Consider the following 22,610-nt stretch of genomic DNA (forward strand, 5'->3'; position numbering starts at 1 on the left):
AATCCAGCATTTTGATTGGTTGATTCTTGAGTCTGAGTACAAAAATTGAGCTCAAAGTTTTTTGACCGCAAGACCTGATGAAGGTAAACCAAGAAAAGCATTTCAGTCGGATAAAATTTATAAGTGTTGTTTTCATTTTTTATAAATTAAACTTACAGTGGATGATGAATGTACTGACAGAGTGTCCATCTGAACCTGAGGGTGGACACATAACGTCACTTTGTTGTAATCTTTGTTGGGATTTTCGTTGGGTGACCCCTGGGGTGTTGGCATGGGTGTGGCTGCCGTATGTGTGATGATTGGTGGGGCTATATCAGGTGCCTGACCAGTCCTGTTGGCGTTATCCTCCTTTATGACTGGACATAAAGCTAACATTTTTTCTGCAAAAGTAACTGAGTTACATTATATATTTATTAGCTAAATGTAGATTTTTTGTGAAATGGTGACGTATGAAGTACTGTAAACCATCTAATTTTCAAGAGAAGAAAAAATGATGTTTAGAATATGATAAACTTAAAAATCTTCTCTTATATAAATACGGTACATGAAGAAAATTAGAAAATCATGAAAATAAATCAACATGAAGCTGAATAGACAGGGCTTTATGAAGTATTCCAGAAAACAAGTTGGTTCACAGTAAGTAATGAAGCAGATTTGTTGTAATTTTCATTTAAAAATGCTGAATATTTAAACATACTTTTTTTTATTATAAAACTTTAAAAACTGTATTTAAATCAATGATTGACAAGAAATCATAAATCAAAGTGTGATGTCACATGAGCATAAGAAAAAAATAATCATCCTTTTTACATATTTTTCAATTCTTTTTTAAAACTCTTTCAATATGATGCAATTGTAGAAAATAAGACATTTTTTACTTATTTTTTTAGAATCAGAATAGAAATTATTTGACACAAAAGACCAAAGGTGATTGTTTTGCAAATTTCATTAATTCAAATGGCATCAAATAATTGATGTTATTCTAGTTGAATCCAGGAACTCAAAATTGATGAATGGAATATATGCATTTCATGTCACAAGGATCAGATATTCACTTGTGAAGTTACACTATTCTTTCAGGTAAGGGTGAAGGTTGGTATCTATTAACGTTAAAACTCTCTCCATTTGTTTGCACCTGTCCTAAGTCAGGAATCTGATGTTCAGTAGTTGTTGCTTGTTGATGTGGTTCATAAGTGTTTCTTGTTTCTCCTTTCTTGTTTTTTATATAGATTAGACTGTTGGTTTTCCCTTTTGAATGGTTTCACACTAGTAAATGTTGGGACCCTTTATAGCTTGCTGTTTGGTGTGAGCCAAGGTTTTGAGTTGAAGACCGTACTTTGACCTATAATGGTTTACTTTTACAAATTGTGACTTGGATGGAGTGTTGTCTCATTGGCACCCATACCCCATCTTCTTATATCTACTTCATTTCACAAAGATCAGACCATCACATTTTGTTTTAATGTGTTTCAATATTCATTCATGTTTATTTACTTATTAAGTACAAACCTTTTTCTTTATTATTAATTTTAATCTGAGCAATATCAACGGCCTTGATTTTAATGGTCTGATTTTTCTCCTCGTTGTTGTTGGTCTCGGCAAGGAATGCTTCTATTTCTTTCTGACGTTGTTCTTTCATTTTCTTCTTTTCTTCCTCCTAGAAAAGTAAACAACACTGCATTTTAACTTTTAAAATAAATACAAATAACCTCATCCTAGATACATTTTCTAGGCTAGATGTGTGTTTTATTTGCAACATACTGACTATTAAAACTAGAATGGAAGAATTTTTAAAAAGTAAAATTAAGCTCAAAGTTGAAGAGCATTGAGAATTCAAAATTCTGAAAGAATTTGCAAAATGCAGCATTGGATATATTTCCTGTGGAAGAAAATCTTTAAATATTTAAAATTTTGTTAACATCTAATTTATAATTACGACCATATTAATGAGAATGCAAGTCAACACAGAAATAAACATAGTTAGTGAGAGAGAAAAAAATGAATTCCTTCATAATTCGCCATTTCAGAATCTAATGCATCCCGGGTAATATTTTCAAAAGCGTACACAAAAGCGTTTTGATTGGTTTAAAACGTTATAAACAATGGAAATTCAACCAATGACATAACGTTATTTTCACTTTGGGGTACGAACAATGAAATTACCCATGGATGCTTTAGATTCTGAAACGGCCAATTAATGGTATCAAATACTTACCTCATGTGAAAATCCCTCTACAAGAATGGCAACTAAGAGGTTAAATAGAACATAGTTCCCAAAGGTCATCAAGGCAATAAAGTATAGTGAAGCCCAGGCTGATGTGGTCTCCATTCCATTGTAAAGGACTGTATTCCAATCCTCTTGAGTCAGGACCTGGTTAGAAGAAAAAAAAAAAAATTTAGATTACAAACTTCTGTATGGCAATGAAGATAAACCATTTACATTTCACCTAACATAATGTAAAAAAAAAAAGTTTGTCAACAAACTTATTTTGAAAAAGAACATTTTTCAAGCTTTTCATTCCATTATATAAATTTTAAATCAGGTAGGAATTTAAAACAAGCACAATCTTTCTACTGTCTTTTAAATAGAATACTTTTCAAATAAAACATTTCTACAAAAGAGTCCGTACCATATGTGCAATTATTTTCAATTTTTTGTTTCTGATTATTTAAAAAAAATTGGCAAAACATTCTGCATAGAATAACTTTGAGTGTGAATGTGGGGAAATGAAAATATAAAGGAAATTTAAAACTTTTTAATTTTGAAAAGAATTTCAACTACACAAGTATCCGGTAAACAATTTAACAAGAGTATAAAAAAGGGCATAGAAAACAGATTTTCAGCTTTTCTAATACACTTTAGAGGCCCAAAAGACACTGAAGTTGCATTTTAGAACCAAAAATCCCAAATGAACAAAATAATCTTATTCAAGTTTTATTCCCTGCATGAATTTGGTTTCAAACATCTCCTTAAAGGAGCAAAATAAAAGGAACTAATAAAATTTCCTTATGAGCCAAATATTGTCTGTTTCAGTGGCAGTCATTTTTTTGGTCCCAGAATAACTTTACAACTGAAACTTAAACTGACAGTCCATGATAAACATTTCACTAGGACTATCATCAATTGTTAGCAACTGTAACAAATAATGGCAGTCTTTCTCAACTTGATCTGGACTGTCAATACACTCTATGTAATAATTCACACAGAACAGTCCCTAAACATAGTTTCCCAGAAGTAATCATGTAAATGATGGTTTACTGACAGTCCAGGTAAAAATTGCAAAAATCTGCTGAATTATTGACGGTCCAGGTAAAAATTGCATAAATCTGCTGAATTATTGATGGTTCAGGTAAAAATTGCATAAATCTGCTGAATTATTGACGGTCCAGGTAAAAATTGCAAAAATCTGCTGAATTATTGATGGTCCAGGTAAAAATTGCAAAAATCTGCTGAACTATTTGTAGGTCAGGTAAAAATAGCATAAATCTGCTGAACTATTTGTAGGTCAGGTAAAAATTGCATAAATCTGCTGAACTATTTGTAGGTCAGGTAAAAATTGCATAAATCTGCTGAACTATTTGTAGGTCAGGTAAAAATTGCATCTAATCTGCTGAACTATTTGTAGGTCAGGTAAAAATTGCATACATCTGCTGAACTATTTGTAGGTCAGGTAAAAATTGCATCTAATCTGCTGAACTATTTGTAGGTCAGGTAAAAATTGCATAAATCTGCTGAACTATTTGTAGGTCAGGTAAAAATTGCATCTAATCTGCTGAACTATTTGTAGGTCAGGTAAAAATTGCATAAATCTGCTGAACTGTTTGTAGGTTAGGTAAAAATTGCATCTAATCTGCTGAACTATTTGTAGGTCAGGTAAAAATTGCATAAATCTGCTGAACTATTTGTAGGTCAGGTAAAAATAGCATAAATCTGCTGAACTATTTGTAGGTCAGGTAAAAATTGCATAAATCTGCCGAACTATTTGTAGGTCAGGTAAAAATTGCATAAATCTGCTGAACTATTTGTAGTGCAGGTAAAAATTGCAAAAATCTGCTGAACTATATAAATTATGGTGCAGGTAAAAATAGCAAAAACCTGCTGAAGTATTTATAGTGCAGGTAAAAATTGCAAAAATCTGCTGAAGTATTTATAGTGCAGGTAAAAATTGCAAAAATCTGCTGAAGTATTTATAGTGCAGGTAAAAATTGCAAAAATCTGCTGAAGTATTGACTGTCCAGGTAAAAATGGAAATAGACAGCTGAATTATCTCTCAGTTGTGAACTTTATGGACTGAAAAAGACAGCCACAGTAACAGACAGTCATTTCTTAAGGACTTCCTGTTTAGAATTTTTTTTCAGAGTTTGTTATTTTTGTTATATTTGCTGGGTGTTCATTATGCTTAGATTTGGCTATACATGTATAAAAAATAATGAAGGAAGTTCATCTTGACACATTATTATTACTGGTAACTAATAGATAAAATCTATTTAACATATAAAACAAATCACCAACATTACACTGACAACATTGACATCAATTGAAAGCACATGCAGGGATTATGTACAACATTAAACATTCAAACATGCACAAATGGTGAATGTCATACCTCTAAATATAAACTATAACTTCAAGTAAATACTCTTATTTGTGTTCATTTCTTGTAAACAGAATAACATTTACTTGTCTCAATAATGAAAACATTCCTCTTTAATGCATAAAAGACCTTTTTAAAAATTTTCATTTTTGTTCCTTTTTTTTTCTTTGAAGCATGGTGCCTTGCTTTCAATACTTCTATTTCTAATACTTTTTTCTTTAAACTCTTTTTTATTGTTTCTCTGTTACAATATTTTCCACTGACTATATTTCTGCATTGATAGTTTAGCAAAATGCAGATCATCCAACAAATAAAATAAGGATGAAAACAGCTGCAGCACACATTCACATTTTCATCTATCTTTTTTCGGCTTATTTGTCCACCATATTTTTTTATGATCTCACAAATGGTCCTTTTCAAATAACTTGAATACCCACCAGAAAATTTGGTATGGTGAGAGATACCATTCTTAAATCTTACATCTCTTCTTTTAAAACATTCTATTTCTTTCCATATGCATTTCAGGTGGCCAAGGGGGAGAACCCAATTTCATCAAAGGGAGGTAATATCGGTGCATAACGGAAATGTTTTGTCATAAACCAGTGCCCAGGTAAACTTAATAAACATTCGTAAAATAAATTATCAAATAACTAAATTCTTTAATTTTCATACAGGGAAATAATATCTCATATTTTTTTTTAATTCTGAATTAAATTATTATACAAGCAACTTTCATCAAGCAAAGCAAATTTTTAAATAAATTAAATTTAGAAAAAAATTTAAATATTTTTTTTCTTCATTTTTTTTCTTTTTCAGTCTTATATCATCAAAAGATTTTAAAATAAATATTTACAAAAGCTAAATATATACAAGTTGAAGAGTTCAAAAGCATCCAGTAATAATAATAATATTCAGAGGACAACAAAAAGAATTTGAAAGTGTGTCAGGCAAGTCCATAAACCAGTCAGTGCCGAGAAATAAAGGAAATTATATATTAAGTGGAGAAAAAATATTAAAATAATAGAATAGAGAAACTGAGTTATTAAAAGAATTTTTACCTGGAACACTGTTACAAGTGACCACAGCAAGGAATTAAAATTGGCTCGGTCACAAATACAGGAGTTTGTACCGTTATAATCGTCAACGTCTGCACAGAAGCATGGACTACTATCTTCCCTCCAACAAAATTTTCCACCAAATAAATTCATGCCCAGGACACTGTGCATTTTCAAAACAAAAATCTAAGAATAATTTTCACCCTTTACTTGGTTCAAATTTTGAACTTTTAAACATTTATTGATAAATTTTAATTGAGAAAATTCTGACTACCCATATATGTCATGTAAGCATGTTACAAAAGACACATTCCACCAGTCACCATAAAACTATCGTTTAGTCTAACATGTGGTCATGGCATACATTTTAAAATGCATATTACTAGTAGCTATAGCTGCAAATAAAATTATTAGCTGATCTATAATTCAAAACCCTTCTCCAGAATACTGCGTTCTTTTCATATAAAGCAATTATCATCTTCATTAATATGTAAACAAAATATTTCATAACAGGGATTAAATTGTGTAAATCAAGAGCTCTTAAGTTTTTAAAATAATTTACCTTTAGCTGAAACTAGAAATCAATTTGATGATTTTATACACACCAAAGCAAAACTTAAAATGATAAAATTTTGACAGATTTTTCCAAATTCACATATATCTTAATGTTTTTTTAGATTTTTTTTAAGCAACCAAATCGTGCATACCCTAGCAGTATTCTGGAGATTTATAAGTTTTAACATACTTGGTACTATTAATACATTATATTTGTCATTTTGTGCACTAAATTAGCATATTTTATTTTATTACACAACACAAACTCCAGGCACACCAGGATCAACAAACACATGTTATTGGTTAGCAACTGTTGCTAGGAAACACAATATCAACTAACAAAGGGTGCTTCCAACTTCTAATACCTGAAAGACCGTAATAATCGCCCAAAGTAAGGAGTCAAAATTCTTTCTATTGCAGTAGATACTTCCATCTTTTCTAGGTTTACAGAATTTACAACCAAAAAGATTCATTCCCAGAATGCTAGAGATAAAAGGAAGTAAAAATATTAGTCAGGAATTTTATGAGTTAGTAATTCCTTAAGTTACTATATTGTGTAATATAGGTCCATCTAGTTTGTGAGTAACAATTTTTCGTGAACCAAGAAAAAATGTATTTCAAAATTGTATTTTAGTGCATAATAGTTTTCATGTGGTTTTTTTTTCAAAGCCTGCATGTACAAGCCTGTAGATAATTCGTATTTAGTTGAATATTTAAACTCAGTTACCTATACCTACTAATGAAATCCATGAAAATTGGTACTCCATGAGGTACTTAAAGGTTGCTTGGTTTGAATAATTAGATAGTTTTTGTGTTGATAAATAGATGATTTGCTCACTACCGATAAACTAGAGGCTCTAAAGAGCCTGTGTCGCTCACCTTGGTCTATGTTAATATTAAACATTGTACACAAATGAATTCATGACAAAATTGTGTTTTGGTGATGGTGATGTTTTTGAAGATCTTACTTTAATAAACATTTTTGCTGCTTACAATTATCTCTATCTATAACAGTAGTTTCTGTGGAAAATGATAGTAAAAATCTACAAATTTTGTGAAAATTGTTAAAAAATGACTATGAAGGGCAATAACTCCTCAGGGGGTCATTTGACTATTTTGGTCATGTTGACTTATTTTTAGTTCTTACTTTACTGTACATTATTGCTGTTTACAGTTTATCTCTATCTATAATAATATTCAAGATAATAACAAAAAAACAGCAAAATTTCCTCAAAATTACCAATTTAGGGGCAGCAACCTAACAACTGATGATCCAATTCATCTGAAAATTCTAGGGCAGATAGATCTTGACCTGATCAACAATTTTACCTCTGTCAGATTTGCTCTTAATGCTTTGTTTTTTGGGTTATAAGCCAAAAACTGCATTTTTCCCAATGTTCTATTTTTAGCCATGGCCGCCAATTTGGTTGGTTGGCCGAGTTACCGGAAACAATTTTTATACTAGATACCCCAAAGATGATTGTGGCCAAGTTTCAATTAATTTGGCCCAGTAGTTTCAGAGGAGAAGATTTTTCTAAAAGATAACTAAGATTTACGAAAAATGGTTAAAAATTGACTATAAAGGGCAATAACTCCTACAGTGGTCAACTGACCATTTTGGTCATGTTGACTTATTTGTAGATCTTACTTTGCTGAACATTATTGCTGTTTACAGTTTTTCTCTATCTATAATAATATTCAAGAAAATAACCAAAAACAGCAAAATTTCCTTAAAATTACCGATTCAGGGGCAGCAACCTAACAACGGAATGTCAGATTCATCTGAAAATTTTAGAGCAGATAGATCTTAACCTGATAAACAATTTCACCCTTTGTCAGATTTGCTCTAAATGCTTTGGTTTTTAAATTATAAGCCAAAAACTGCATTTTACCCCTATGTTCTATTTTTAGCCATGGCGGCCATCTTGGTTGGTTGGCAGGGTCACCGGACACAATTTTCAAACTAGATACCTCAATGATGATTGTGGCCAAGTTTGGTTAAATTTGGCCCAGTAGTTTCAGAGGAGAAGATTTTTGTAAAAGTTAACGCAGGACGACGACGACGGACGACGACGACGGACGACAGACGACGGACGCCAAGTGATGAGAAAAGCTCACTTGGCCCTTCGGGCCAGGTGAGCTAAAAACTAGAAATAAAAAGGTTAAGATTGTTATCCCATTCTCGATGTATTTTATAAAGGTCACAATTTTACACCTACATAGCACTATTTACAAATGAGAGTATATAATGAAGACAAATATACTATATTTCATAGATGGTCTAGTCTTTTTTTCTAAATAAATAGCACTGACCCTCCAAATAAATGAAGCTGTCAAGAAATAGTAGATAGAACACAGATATTGTGACTAAATAATCTTTACTTATCCAACATCTATTCAGATAGACCATTATTTCTGAATGAATGACCTAGTTTTAGATTTCTCATGGCATGATAACTAACAATCATACTGATCACAAGTTCCTTAAAAAGTATAACAACTTTTCTTACAATTACAATTATTATTGACACCACTTTTCGGAAAAGGCGTGAAATTAGAAGTGTCTAATATCAAGATCAATTCTGATCAGTTATCAAATAAAATGATTTTGTTCTGTGTGCTTAAATATATTTTTATATATGCTTGATAAAAAATATGATTTATTGTGTAAATGCATGATTTACCGATATCAAAACATTGGCTTCCTACTGGTATATGATTTCCATCATTTTTTTACATCACCAAGATGAGATTTATGAGTATGATATTGATCTAATCTTGATAGATTTATATAATACAGTATTAAAGATATATTTAGACAGCATCATTTTTATCTTAATAACCTTTTATCAAATACTGCACACTCACTAAATTTCATTTTAAACTCTCATCATTTTTTTTTTACAGAGAGAATGTATAATATAAAAATGCCAATTGAGCAGTTATGAGTAGCTCAAACAATACTAAATTTATCCACACATTAGAAAATCAATATACGATAATTGTTAACTGGGCATAGTAATATCTTATTTCAAAACCTAGTAACCCTCTCTTACTACAAAATCATTTTTTGTCAGGAGCCTGTAATTCAGTGGTTGTGGTTAGTTGCTGTCTGTCATATCTGCTTATCTTTTATTCGTTTGTTATACATTTAGGCTGTTGGTCTTTTGGTTTGAAAGATTTCACATTTTGTCATGTCAGCACTTTTTTAAAGCTGACTATACAGTATGGGTTTTGCTCATTGTGGGAGGTGTTACAATGACTTGTAATTGCAAACGTCTAAGTCATTTGAACTCTACTGGATAGTTGTCTCATTTGCAATCATCCCACTCTCTCTTTATTTTTATATGATGAGGGTAAATTGAAAATCAATAGTGATCTAAGGTAACAAATGTTGTAAATCAATTCATTGGTCAATGACCGGAAATTTAATGACCGTTGCAGATAATCAAGATTTGAAGATCACGTTTAGACTGGTATCTATTGATTCAGAAATAATGATGCAAATCTAATGCTTTTTAACCTTTAGACAATTCGTTTAATTGGGGACAACATCGAATTTAATTTATCGAAGATTCAAGGTCAAAGTGAAAGTCAGACTCATCAGAAAATTGAGACGCTTAATGAGTGGCAATATAATCCACTGATCAACTACTGTGGATTCATTATTATTCGTTGGATACCAATATTTGTGGATTTACAGGTAAACCACAAAATTAAATGTTCAAAGAATGCCATATTTTATATATGCTTGTACGCAGAATTTGGCAAAACCACGATAATAAATATCCACAAACATGCAAGTTTTTCTTAATCCACAAAAATTAGTACCCACTAAAAATAAATGAATCCACAGTATAAATAAATTATTAAAATATACCTCCTTATTGTAAAATCTTTGGCCAACTCTTTTAATTCGCTTTATGTTAAAAGATTTATCAGCAGATGTTATCTTTCAATTGTGTTCTAAAAAATCCACAGTGTTTCGAATTGGCCTTTCCTTAAGAATTTATTGACTGTTTTTTGATAAATATTTCATCCAGAATTCATTAAAATATTTTTTCAAATCAAAAGCTACAAAATTTTTATCATGAACATTTACATTTTTTAAACGGAAAAAATAATTAAGAATAGTAATTATAATTACCTGAAGATAAACATAAACAAAAGAAGAAGGGCAAAAAATGTGGCAACATTGTCCATGGTTCTGAGCATGACTACTAGCTGTCGTCGTAGGGCCGGCAGGAAGCGGACTAATTTTAGAATACGTAGCAGACGGAACGTTCTTAGAACAGACAGTCCACTATCTCCGTCTTGTTGCAATAATTCTACCATACTGTAAAAAAGAATTATTTAATAATTATGTTAATTAAATTATGAATGTTTTGATAAAGAGCATATTGAAATTATTAGTGGAATTCACGGGTGCCCTTTTTTACCAACAAAAATGAATCTAATTAGCACTGATCAAAGTTTATTTTCTGAAATATAAATATTTAGAAATAAATCAAAATTAAGCAATTATTTTCACTGTTTTCCATTATTTTTCTTCTCTCCTATCAATTAAAATCTTTCAAATTTGTCAGTTTAAGACACTACAAATGCAAATAGCTTTAACAATTGGCAGGAGATTGTCTTTGAACTAGTTTCTGGATTGTTTTTAAGATGTTGAAATGACCAATTTAAATAAAAGAAAAACTAAAGTTGAAGAATCAATTTGCCAGAAACTGCATCACATGTTTATAGATATGACAGAAATTGCCATTTTGTATTTTTTCATAAAAGTGAATCTTTAAATTCTACCATAGTGGTTGCAGCGTGATGTAGTCTTCATGATGGTCTACTATCTGGTCCAATTTGCCATCAAGGCTCCAAGAAAAATTAGCAAATGTCGTTCAATGGTGATCATATTTTGTTGCTGCATATCATTATTCTTTTTCATTTATATTTTTGTACATAAATCATGGTTGTCAGTTTTCTCTTTTGAATAGCTAAAAATTTGCTATGAATTTGCGCATTGTTGAAGGCCATACCATGACTGATGCTTGCTCACTTTAAAGTCATTTGGGCTCTAACAGAGATATGTCTCATTGGCAATCATACCAATTTTATTTTTTTGACAAGTTTTGTGAACTTCCACAGAGCCATCAAGGACCCTAGGACATTCAGCACCTGAAGCAAAATGCCTGCTTTATTTATTAATTTTGTATTAAAATTACTGTGGATTCATTAATGTTCGTTAGATACTAATTTTCTTGGATTTCGTTAGTACAGGTGAACCACAAATTTAAATATTCCAATTTTCCATAGACTTATTATAATTGTATGCAGACATTATCAAAACCATGGAATTTAATATCAGCAACATGTAAGTTTACCTCAATCAACGAATATTGTACCCAAGAAAATAAATGAATCCACAGTATTAGTATCTTAATCCACAGACTTACCTTAATATCACAATAAATCCATCAAACACATTAAATCCATTTGTGATATAACCAAATGGTCCATAGGCTATTAATTTAAGGACCATTTCAAGTGCAAACAGAGTACAAAACACAATATTACTGTATTCTAAGACTTCTGTCAACTCAAGAGGCTGAAATTATATTATATAAGAGTTATAATCATGATTTAATTGTAAATAACAATTATACCGCAACTTAACTTCAAAATAAACGCCAAAAGTCAAGTGTAGGTCAACATACTGTTTTTCAATGAATAATTGTATGTCAAGCTTAGCATTTCCACAAAGTTTAAGAACTTTAGGCATCACCCCAAAAAAAAAGCCCTTACTCCTTATATTCTGCAAATAGTATATAACTATGAATAAGGGGCAGTAACTCTATCAAGGTATGTGTAACCTCTAGGTCATATTAGAATAGGTCCCAATCTGAACAAACAAAACTCCATTTGTAAACTTTGTCATACTATTTCTAATAAGTGGTTCATAGAGTTCTTGTTTTGTTGTCTAGAATTTCAATATACATGTACATTTTACCAGTTATTGCAAGAACAAAATGAAACCTTTCCTGAGTTTAAGTTCTCTTTTTCAATGTATTTAAATTTTTGCAAGTTCCCCTGTCTCATCATGTACAAAAGCTTTTTACCCTGGGGATTCTATTCAATTGGACCTTTAAATATCTCTTTGCAAATCCTATCTTTGGCAGAAGTTGACTTTTATTAAAGTAGCTATATTATTGTATTTATGTTCAAATGTCACCTTCAATCTCACCTATTAAGCAACAGTTCATAAAACCTTCTTTATCGCTATTTTACAAAATTTTCCTTTGATATTTCTGACTGATAATTTACTTTCTCAGCATAGTTGAGTGATATGAAAAATTATCGCTAAAAAACTAAGGGTGCACGTGCCGTGCCGTTGTCAATGAACTTAATGTCTTCATAGGTAAAATAGCAATAAACCCATTATCATTGGTCATTACAACTTGATTGCTTTTTTCACTTTACTGTACCGACTCAAGCGAGAAAATGAATCTCCTCGAGATGACCAATGATAATCTATAACAAGCAATGACCAATACAGACCTGGTGATGATGTTCTATCCCCATACTTGCTGTATTTATTACTATAGCTCCTAATATCCCCCAGCGGAATAACTTGTGTTCTACAAACTTCTCCATGTTGTATGAGACACAGTCTAAAAGAAATTAAATTTAATATTATTAAGTACATGTATTTACAAAGACAAAAGTTGTACAATAATATTAATATAGCCAGTAGCGATTCCATGAATTTAGAAAGGGGCAGGTGTTTTAATTTCCCAATCAAAGGACTCCCCCCCCCCCCTATGCCATTGTTGATGTGATTTTTATTATATGAGACATCACTCAACAGAAAAGAACTAAACTCATATAATCTACTTCACATGTTGAAGCATTTCTAAAAGCAGAGTTGACCCACACATAAGTAACTTTTTTATACCAATCTGTATAATTTTTATATTTTGTTTTGGGTGTTGTTTGGGGTATGACTTGACTCTGCTTGGTTAGCTAAGAGGTTGGATGAAAACTAAGATGTATGCAGATATACCAAGTGACTCAAATACAAATGTATAATATTCATATATTCATACATTCATACTTGATGACTCTTTAATAATTGTAAACATTTTTTGCTCGTTATAATTGTTGCAAATATTTCGAAGCATGTTTCATCAAACTCAGCATAAACACACATTCCGCATTGAAGATTTGTTTATTCTTCTAAGTATGTGATAAAAGCATGAAATATCTTCTTTAATGTGGGGTCAATACTTGTAATAATATTGCAACAAATATCTCCTTAAGTTGGGCAGTAATTGCTATGAAAGTCTGTTATGTTTCGCCCGTAAAATAAATAATCTCAAAAGCGATAATCGTATAAACTGTTCTTGATGTAACTTTGAAGCTGTAATAGGTGTGATGGTTTTATTCAACTTTATAACATATTATGGTATTTATCTTATATTTACTTTGAAAATCCTACATTAAAAATATATGAGGTTCTCGATGGGATTTACTTAATAGAGAATAATGGGCATAAAATATATAAAAAATAGAGAAAAATGGCAAAAAACATATAAAGACTAGAGAAAAAAGGCAAAAAAAGTAAAGAAAAGAGAAAAAATGGGCAAAACATATAAAGAATAGAAAAAAACCCAAAAAAGACAAAAAAGTAAAGAAAAGAGAAAAATCGGTTTTACAAAAATAGAGAATAAATTGCATTGAACAACAGCAGAATAAAAGGAAAAATATATTAAATTAAAGACAAAAAATAATGAACAGAAAATAATAGTGGACTTAAATACAAAGAATAAAGAAAAATGAGCATAACAAATAAAGAAAACAGAAAAAATTGTAAAAAAATGAAGAACCCCCCAATTTGAACCCTCATTTATTGAAACAACAACTGTTATGAAACCTTTTAATATCAACTATCAATAATAAGGTAATGTTTGATATGATATTCATTAAAATATCTGATGAAGTCATTGACATTAAACCTACTTGTAAGCCTTAATGAACTGATACATTTATGTTCTAATGTTTGTGTTGTTTTAGCTGGCTTCCTCACTCTTCAACAAGCATGCAAGTTTTCTTAATTATTAATGAATCTGATGACTAATGTACAGCTGGTAAAATTTGTTTCTGTTGTCTTTTCTGTCCTTTTTTTTTCTTATTCTAAGCTGTTAAGTTTTGCTTGTGTTTGCTTTTCTATCCTTTTTTCTTTTTTTTTTTTTTTAACTTTTTAGCTGGTAAATTTTGCTTGTGTTATTTTGCTTGTGTTTTTTTTATTCCTATCTTTCTTACATAGATATAGGAGGATGTGGTGTGAGTGCCAATGAGACAACTCTCCATCCAAATAACAATTTAAAAAAGTAAACCATTATAGGTCAATGTACGGCCTTCAACAAGGAGCCTTGGTTCACACCAAACAAAAAGCTATAAAGGGCCCCAAAATTACTAGTGTAAAACCCTTTAAACGGGAACATCAACGGTCTAATCTATATAAAAAACCGAGAAATGAGAAACACATATAAATTACATAAACAAACGACAACTACTGTACATCCGATTCCTGAATTAGGACAGGTGCAAACATTTGCTGTTTGAAAAGCATTTCAACATCTACCAAAACTCATAACAGTCATAATTCCACTTTCAGAATGTTTTAGAACAATTATCTTCTCAGTGAATTATAAAAGTTTTATTTCAGTGTGAATACTGTTTTGACTTAAAAAGAAGCAGTTCTCTTTCTATTTAAGTAATTACAATACAAAAAATATAACAACTTAACACTAAACATGTTTTATTGCAAAAAGGCAATTCTGTTTGAATTTTAAAAAGAACAATTTGTGCTGTTTTTCCCCTTTTGGTAGGGTAGTTGTCTATTTGACACAGTCACATTCCAAGTTTCAATTCTCAATTCCATTTATTTCAAAATTAGGTGTTTCATCCAGGGTTGGCAAAAACCCGGGTTTTATGAGTATTGACATATTGACATGGGAATTCCCAGGCGGGTAATACTTTGCCAACCCTGGTTTCATCTCACCAATATAGAATTGTTTTAATAACACTAGATAAAATCAACTTACATTGACCTATTGCAAGAATATTTGGTTAAATATTATCTACATATTTTGAAAGTTACACTCATGCGTAGGAATAATTTTGTGTTAAATATGTACTACTTTCTGGCCTGCCCTGAATTAGTGGTGTTAAACCTTAAGACATTAGTTACTTGTTGTATAAATGATTGCTAACATGGGAAATAATTCTAGCAAAAGTCATTTAAATTATTTTTCTTACTTTTATTGCGCTTGGCCTTTTTATCTTTGCTTTCAATCTCAGAATCTTTCTCCTTATGGTTCTCATTATCAGAGACATCATGAGAAACATGATTACATGTATGATTACACTGTTTATCATAATCGTTCACTAGGTAACAAATCTGTTTGTCTCCGATTACGTCTAGCAGATCTTCAGGAATACCTTTAAATAGAAGATAATGTGCCACCATTAAAACTTGACATTTGAATACTACATTTGTATTTGATTTTTGGAATTAAAAAGAGAATTTATCTGAAAATAAAGTTCCAATTATTCTAAATACTTGCGACAACATTCAAATAATTACAAATAAATAGCTGGGATTATTTTTTTTATTGCTTTTCCAAGTTCATAAAGTTTAAAAACAGATACAGATTCACTATTTACTAATAGGCCATAAAATTAAATTAAGTCAATATTTTGCAATTAGACACTGCAACATAAAAAATATCCTAATAAGTACATAAAAGTTATATTATTAAGTTACATAACATTTCACATTTATATAAATGTAATCGGAAATTGAAAACCAGTGTAATACTGAAAATACCATTAGCATATACAAAACTAACAAACAGATACTTTCAATTTTGCATGATATTGACTTTAAATTCAATTGCAGAATCAATTAACAATGGAAGTGCTATATTGACAAGAATTACAACGACTTATTAGCACTTATTTATAACCCAATGGACTTGCTCAGTTAAGTTTAAAAAAAATATGTAACTGCCTAATCGTACCTTATCCTAGTATGCCTTGTGTGACTTATTGTGATGGAGCAGTGTTATGAATTGACCAGACAAATTTCTTAACAATCACTTGGGTTTTTAAAGAAAACAGGCAAACATTATGACTACCCTTTTGCAAATTAAATACATTTGTTTATTTGAACCACATTGGAGGAACTTTAGTGTTAAACAATCTGCAGATGCAAAAAAAAACAAATTACAATCAGACCACAAATACAAATACCTCCCCATAGAAAATATCAATGGATTTCCACTGGAATTCCATTGACATTCCAGTGAAATCTCTTAGATTCCAGTGAAAGAGTCTAGTGGAAATGCAGTGCCTATATATATATTCCCCTGGAATCCAGTTGAATAATGAACTTTTTCAAGTGTAAATTCCACTGGATTCCAGAGTAAATTCCACTGGAATTCCACTGGGTTCAAGTGTAATTGGAATTGAGATGTTGCAACTAGCTACATATACAATATTATTGACCCACTAGTGGTTCTCAACATATTGACCATTTCATAAACAAATACATTGTTGAACTATAAGTCTTGCATTTTTAACTGTTGAACAAAGACAAAACTAAACAAGTGATGGAATGACTAAGAAGTCGGATAAAAATTAAAGAAATCTGAAAACAAAAGACTGAATTTAACATTGTAAAATAAGTGTAACATTAAACAAGATCACAATTTACATGCCATCAAAATGGCAAAAACCAGTGAACAACTAATTTTAAAAATAAACCATTGAAGGTCTGAGAAAATGAAAACAGGGCCAAGAGAACCACATGCTATTAATCAATCAACAATCAATAACTTGGGCAAAGAATAAACCAGGAAAAAATAGAGAAATGTATTTTCAAAGCAGAAATCTTGATCTCTCTACAGATTGTCACCACCAAAATCTGGTTTATATCAAATCTGTCCCTTGACTTTGCAATAATTAGTTAAGTCATCACAGTAAAATTTGACAGCCAAAAATGTCAATTTATTCAATGCAATTGCATCTGTAAAATGATTGATATTTACATTGCATGGTTAAAGACATTTTAGGCATCAATCAAACCAAAATGCAATTGACATCATATCCCTGATTTAATAATAAAGGAGTTATGGAGCTACTAATTTTGTAAGCCGTTTTGTAGCATTATGTCAATTTCTCTCAATATTTGTTTCTCATCTTTTATTGTCAAAGAATTTGTCAATTTCTTGTGAAAATCATCTTAATGAATACAGATCAAATGTCAAGGAAGATGGATGGAAGTACATGTAGGGATAAGATTACATAAAACATTCTCCTGATACAGATTTATATGAAAACATTTTAAAGATCTTGATGATATGGGAAAAAAATGATCAATTAAAATGTCCATTCAGTACCAAGGTTGATACAATGCTATACATCTTGAATGGAATTATTTCTAAATATGGATTTCTGCTCTATTCTTCATGTCATTCTGACTTAAAAAGTCTGGCCACAAGAGTCTATTATGTTTCATTAGATAACTATCATAATTAAATCTTGTGCTTCAGACAGAAAAGTCTTTACCATCAATGACGTTCAGTATTCTGGGGAACCTGTGGGATATCTCCTTATAAATATTACTTTATTAAGGTGGTAACAACACTTTGACTAAAATTAATTTGGCTCGTTTAATTTCCATAAAAATTTGACAAAGTATTTACTTTAACCATTTGACAAAAATATAAAACTTTCAAAAAATTTGAACCAACCATTTTATCAGAAAAATTACACTGGTTATATAGCAGTTTGACAAACACTGATTTTGATCATTGAGAAGCTTAATATTCCCTTAACAACACAACTTATTTCAAACGTTTAGATGATTTTACAGAGTTTTCTCCCTGCAGTGTTAGGTACCACCTTAATAGAGTTATTAAATTTAGGAATTCTTTAAACATTTTTTGCATATATTTATTTTACTAAATAAATGATTGATTGATTGCTGGTGTTTAATGCCACTCTCCAAACCCTTGGCCATATCGCAACAGCCAGTGGTTTATGATAGAAGAAGCTGGTGTTCCCAGAGAGAACCACAACCTTTGGTAGGAAAACTACAACTTTCAAAGTCAATTGAGATCAGACTTGACAACATCTGCTACATTGGGGGTTCACTGTACTTCACACTTGTGAGTCCATTATGACATAAATTATTTTTACGTCTCAGTGTTTTAATACATCTCACTGACCTAATTTGTCAAATCAACTATCCCTTGAGAGCCTCTTATGTAATTATCTTATTTTAAGTTCAATGAGTTAAAACAAAATGCTGAGCCTAGATAAATATGATTACAATTGATGTTAATATTTTCAGATTGATTTTTTGCCACCAAAATAACTTTCTGTATCTAAAATCAGAAGACTTCGTTATTCATATTTATAACTAAGATATTACTGGGAGAAAAATGAATTATTCAAATCATGATATTAGATCTGAGGAACTTTGTTTTAGTTGATGATGGTAGTTTGTAACGACCTTGAATGGCTATACAGCCCTCACATGGTTGGTTATTATTTTTAAGTAGTGATTAAAATTAGTTATGGCAATAAGTTACTGTCAACCTCTTACAGGAACATTCTGTTTAAGGTGGTACCCAACACTTTCACTAAAATTAATTTGGCTCGTTTACATTTCATAAAATTTTGTCAAATTATTTACTTTGACCCTTTAACAAAAATATAAAAATTTATAAAATTTTGATCCAACCGTTTTGTCAGAAAAATTACACTGGTTATATAGCAGTTTGACAAACACCAATTTTGATAATTGAGTAGCTTAATATTTCTTTTACAACACAACGTAATTAAAACGTTTAGCTGACTTTACCGAGTTATCTCCCTGTAGTGTTAGGTACCACCTTAAATTAAAATCAAATCACAACTTTAAAAAAAGTAACACTAAATTGCACATGTATTATAAAGGACCATTATAAGCAAATTCATGAAATACTTGCCACTGGATATCAAGAAACCAACAATCAATCAATGACTAATTGCTAAGATCACTCTGTTGCGGTTACCTTTATACTTGACTTATAACTGAAAATCTTTTTCAATTGTTCACAGCGTTTTTGCAACAGACTTCAATTAGTATTGATATTAACCTAAAATTTGACTAAAGACTCCTAGGACACTTTATTGCTTACTATGCATACTAGTATACATATTTGTTTAGGGGCCAGCTGATTATGCCTCTGGGTGCACGAGTTTCTTACTGCATTGAAGGCCCATTGGTGACCTTCGGCTGTTGTCTGTTCTATGATCGTGCTGTTGTCTATTTTACACATTCCCCATTTCCATTCTCAATTTTATAACTCAGATTCAATTAAGAAAATGTTTCAAACTAATTATCATGGTGGCTCCAAAAGTTCTAAAGTATTAATAGATTGAAGGGACTTGAAGTCAGCAACAATATTTCTCATAAATGTACATTTTTTGTAAAGTTTGGCAGATATGCAACAGTGCTTCTTTTCTTCTTGTTTTTTTTTTATATACATCAACTATCTTTGAGCACTTTTGATATTTAAAAGAATGAAGAAAACAAAATAAATAACCAACCACAAAAAAACTTACGTTAAGAAATATTTAAAAATTTTACAATGTTAAAAGAGAAGTAGGCGAAAAATCACCTTGGCTTTTTCAGGCCAGTTGAGGGAAAAAGTTAAGCTAGGGCCACAAACAAATTTTATCTGTATCAAAAATAAATTTCACAAAAAAGTACTAGTTCTGCAACTACATTGTATTACTAAGGTTTATGCCATTTAAACTTTGTACTTAGAACTGTGTCTTAGCAAAATTCTACAGTATAATTAATAAATAAAAGTAATTAAAGCTTCAACAGTGTCAGTGAGGATGAGTTCCTTGATTTAGTCATCAATACCAAATTTTCAGTTAGAAACAAGGACTTCATTATTACCAGCCAAAAATCTTAATAGTATTTTGTACAAACTTCATTAATTCTGGAGATTAAAAGGCACCAAATTGATGGGTATGATTAGTCTGTGTCAGTTTATATAAATCTTAGCCAATATCATTATCTTCAGAAGACAAACACTCATGTGACCATGAACTCATCCAATCAAAAGCCAATCAGAAAAGACCGTCTGCTCACAAGAAGATTTGGATTTTTTGCATTCTTTTATTATTTGATTATCACAAGTATTCAAGATTTACATTACAGAGGGGGGAAGAGGGGGGGTAGGAGTGGTTCTGATCCTGAAATTACAGGCTTAAAACATGGAATCTTCACTCTAGGTCCTGAATTTTAAGAAATTTAAATTCTGACATCCAGAAAATCGTAAAAAAGAATTCCCAGATCCCGAAAGGATCAAACCTGAAATCTTGAGCTTAAAAACACCCTATCCTGGAGTCCTGATAAAGGTCCTATCCCCTACCCCCTCATTTCAAATCTCTAAATCAAGACTTTAAAAAAATAAAATTTGAGTGATTATAAGTCTCTGATGGCCCTTGAAAAATAACTGTTTAAATTGATTATTTTCCAATTTTCATGTTGTCTAGCTATTATGATCAAATATAATCATTCAATTACATCAGACAATCATGTTCCAAGAACATTTACTTATTGTTTTTTTTCTCATCATAATTTGATAAAGGGGTGTATAAAGAAAATCAATAGACATTATATGTTAGCAAATAAAGATTCAATCAATGACACAAAACAGATTTATCTTCAAATAAACCGAATTGTCCAAAGTAGATTGTCAAAAGTACACTTCGTTATTCTATTAATACCACTCAATAACATTCCCACTTGCCCTAACTGACAATATTATTGAGAAAAAACCATTTCACATTTTGTAGAAATTATTCCATAACAATTACAGGTTGGACAAATGTGTGAAACTTGATAATTGTTCCTATCCAATTGTCAAATTAAATTCCATAAAATGGTATCAAACTGTTAATAATATCCATATAAAAAAGAAGATGTGGTATGATTGCCAATGAGACAACTATCCACAAAAGACCAAAATGACACAAGCATTAACAAACAACCATGACTTTATATATTTTTTGTCAATTTTTTTGGCAGCATATTCGATCATATTAAAAGAAAATTAGCACATGATGACCAAACAACGAAAGGAGAGTAATGCGATTCATTATTTTGTCCAAAAAACAGACTCTTTTTTAAAAACAATATCAAATTATATCATGACGTAGGAAATAGCAGAAATCACGATATATTAATAAATGAGTAAAGAATAACAAAGTTATGACATTTCAATCACTCATACTAGGCACATATTTCAAGAAAATGATATTACGTAATTTTCATTCAATTTCCTTTGAGGAAATATCATAGCAAGCTTTGAAGTTCAATGAAGAGTCTCTGTAATCCATAAGACATCTGCCAGATAAAGACGTACTTATGAATAAGAGGATTTATGAACAAAAGGTCCACAAGACAGTAACCAATTAGTTTAGATTATTAATAAAAGATGTGATTTTGGTAAGGCCTTAGCTCATATCTAACTAGACTGAGTCCTAAATACACGGATTCCCAATTCACAATCATTTTCTATGTTCAGTACCCCATGAAATTTGAGTCAAAACTCTACTTTAGCATTAAAATTAGAAAGATCATATCATAGGGAACATGTGTACTAAGTTTCAAGTTGATTAGACTTCAACTTCATCAAAAACTACCTCGACCAAAAATTTAAAGTGGGACAGATGAATGAACAGAAGATACGAACAAACAGACAAACGAACAAATGCACAGACTGAAACACATAAGCCCTATAAAAGAGGCATAAATATGGCCCAATTATTCAAAGACATGAATTTTAAACTGTGTAAGACTTAAATACACAACTGAATTTCAGAAATGAAGCGTCTAAATTAAATAACTCTTTTTAACATTTATAATATTTTTAAAATTGCAAGTTAAGGCTAAATTAGGGCTCTCATAGTACCCTCTCCTTTCCAACAGATAATATTTTATATTTCTGTACCAAACTACCGGTTACTACCCTAACAAAGAACAATCTCTTTATTTGTACACAGTAACTTGAATACATTTTGCTAACAACACTCTTTTTGTAACAAAATGCTGATACATTTTGCTAATGGTTTAAACCCATTTCCTTTCAGATATTTACACAAAAGCTTTACAATAAGCTATATATTAACAACGATGGTTATTTTTCTACAATACAACATGTAATATGTTTGCATACCGTAAATATATATATATATATTTATCACATCAATGCATAATATAAGTACATTGTTAGATAATTCAAGTAAAATATCATCAGCAGAAAAACTTCTATCAAAA

At 30.6% G+C, this 22,610-nt stretch overlaps 1 protein-coding gene across 1 annotated transcript in view; it reads right to left on the reverse strand.

Annotated features, from left to right (window-relative positions):
* LOC134725166 (voltage-dependent T-type calcium channel subunit alpha-1H-like) overlaps positions 1–22,610 on the reverse strand; it is a 102,338-nt gene that overhangs the window by 32,617 nt on the left and 47,111 nt on the right. Inside the window, exons 8-15 of the mRNA XM_063588770.1 lie at positions 15,521–15,703; positions 12,758–12,870; positions 11,656–11,807; positions 10,353–10,541; positions 5,654–5,813; positions 2,216–2,371; positions 1,510–1,657; positions 157–380 (exon numbers count right to left, since the gene is read on the reverse strand). Of these exons, the coding sequence (XP_063444840.1) occupies positions 157–380; positions 1,510–1,657; positions 2,216–2,371; positions 5,654–5,813; positions 10,353–10,541; positions 11,656–11,807; positions 12,758–12,870; positions 15,521–15,703 (1,325 nt within the window). The remainder of the gene's footprint in view (positions 1–156; positions 381–1,509; positions 1,658–2,215; positions 2,372–5,653; positions 5,814–10,352; positions 10,542–11,655; positions 11,808–12,757; positions 12,871–15,520; positions 15,704–22,610) is intronic.

Source organism: Mytilus trossulus, chromosome 7 (genome assembly GCF_036588685.1).
Source record: "Mytilus trossulus isolate FHL-02 chromosome 7, PNRI_Mtr1.1.1.hap1, whole genome shotgun sequence".
Classification (NCBI taxonomy): domain Eukaryota; kingdom Metazoa; phylum Mollusca; class Bivalvia; order Mytilida; family Mytilidae; genus Mytilus; species Mytilus trossulus.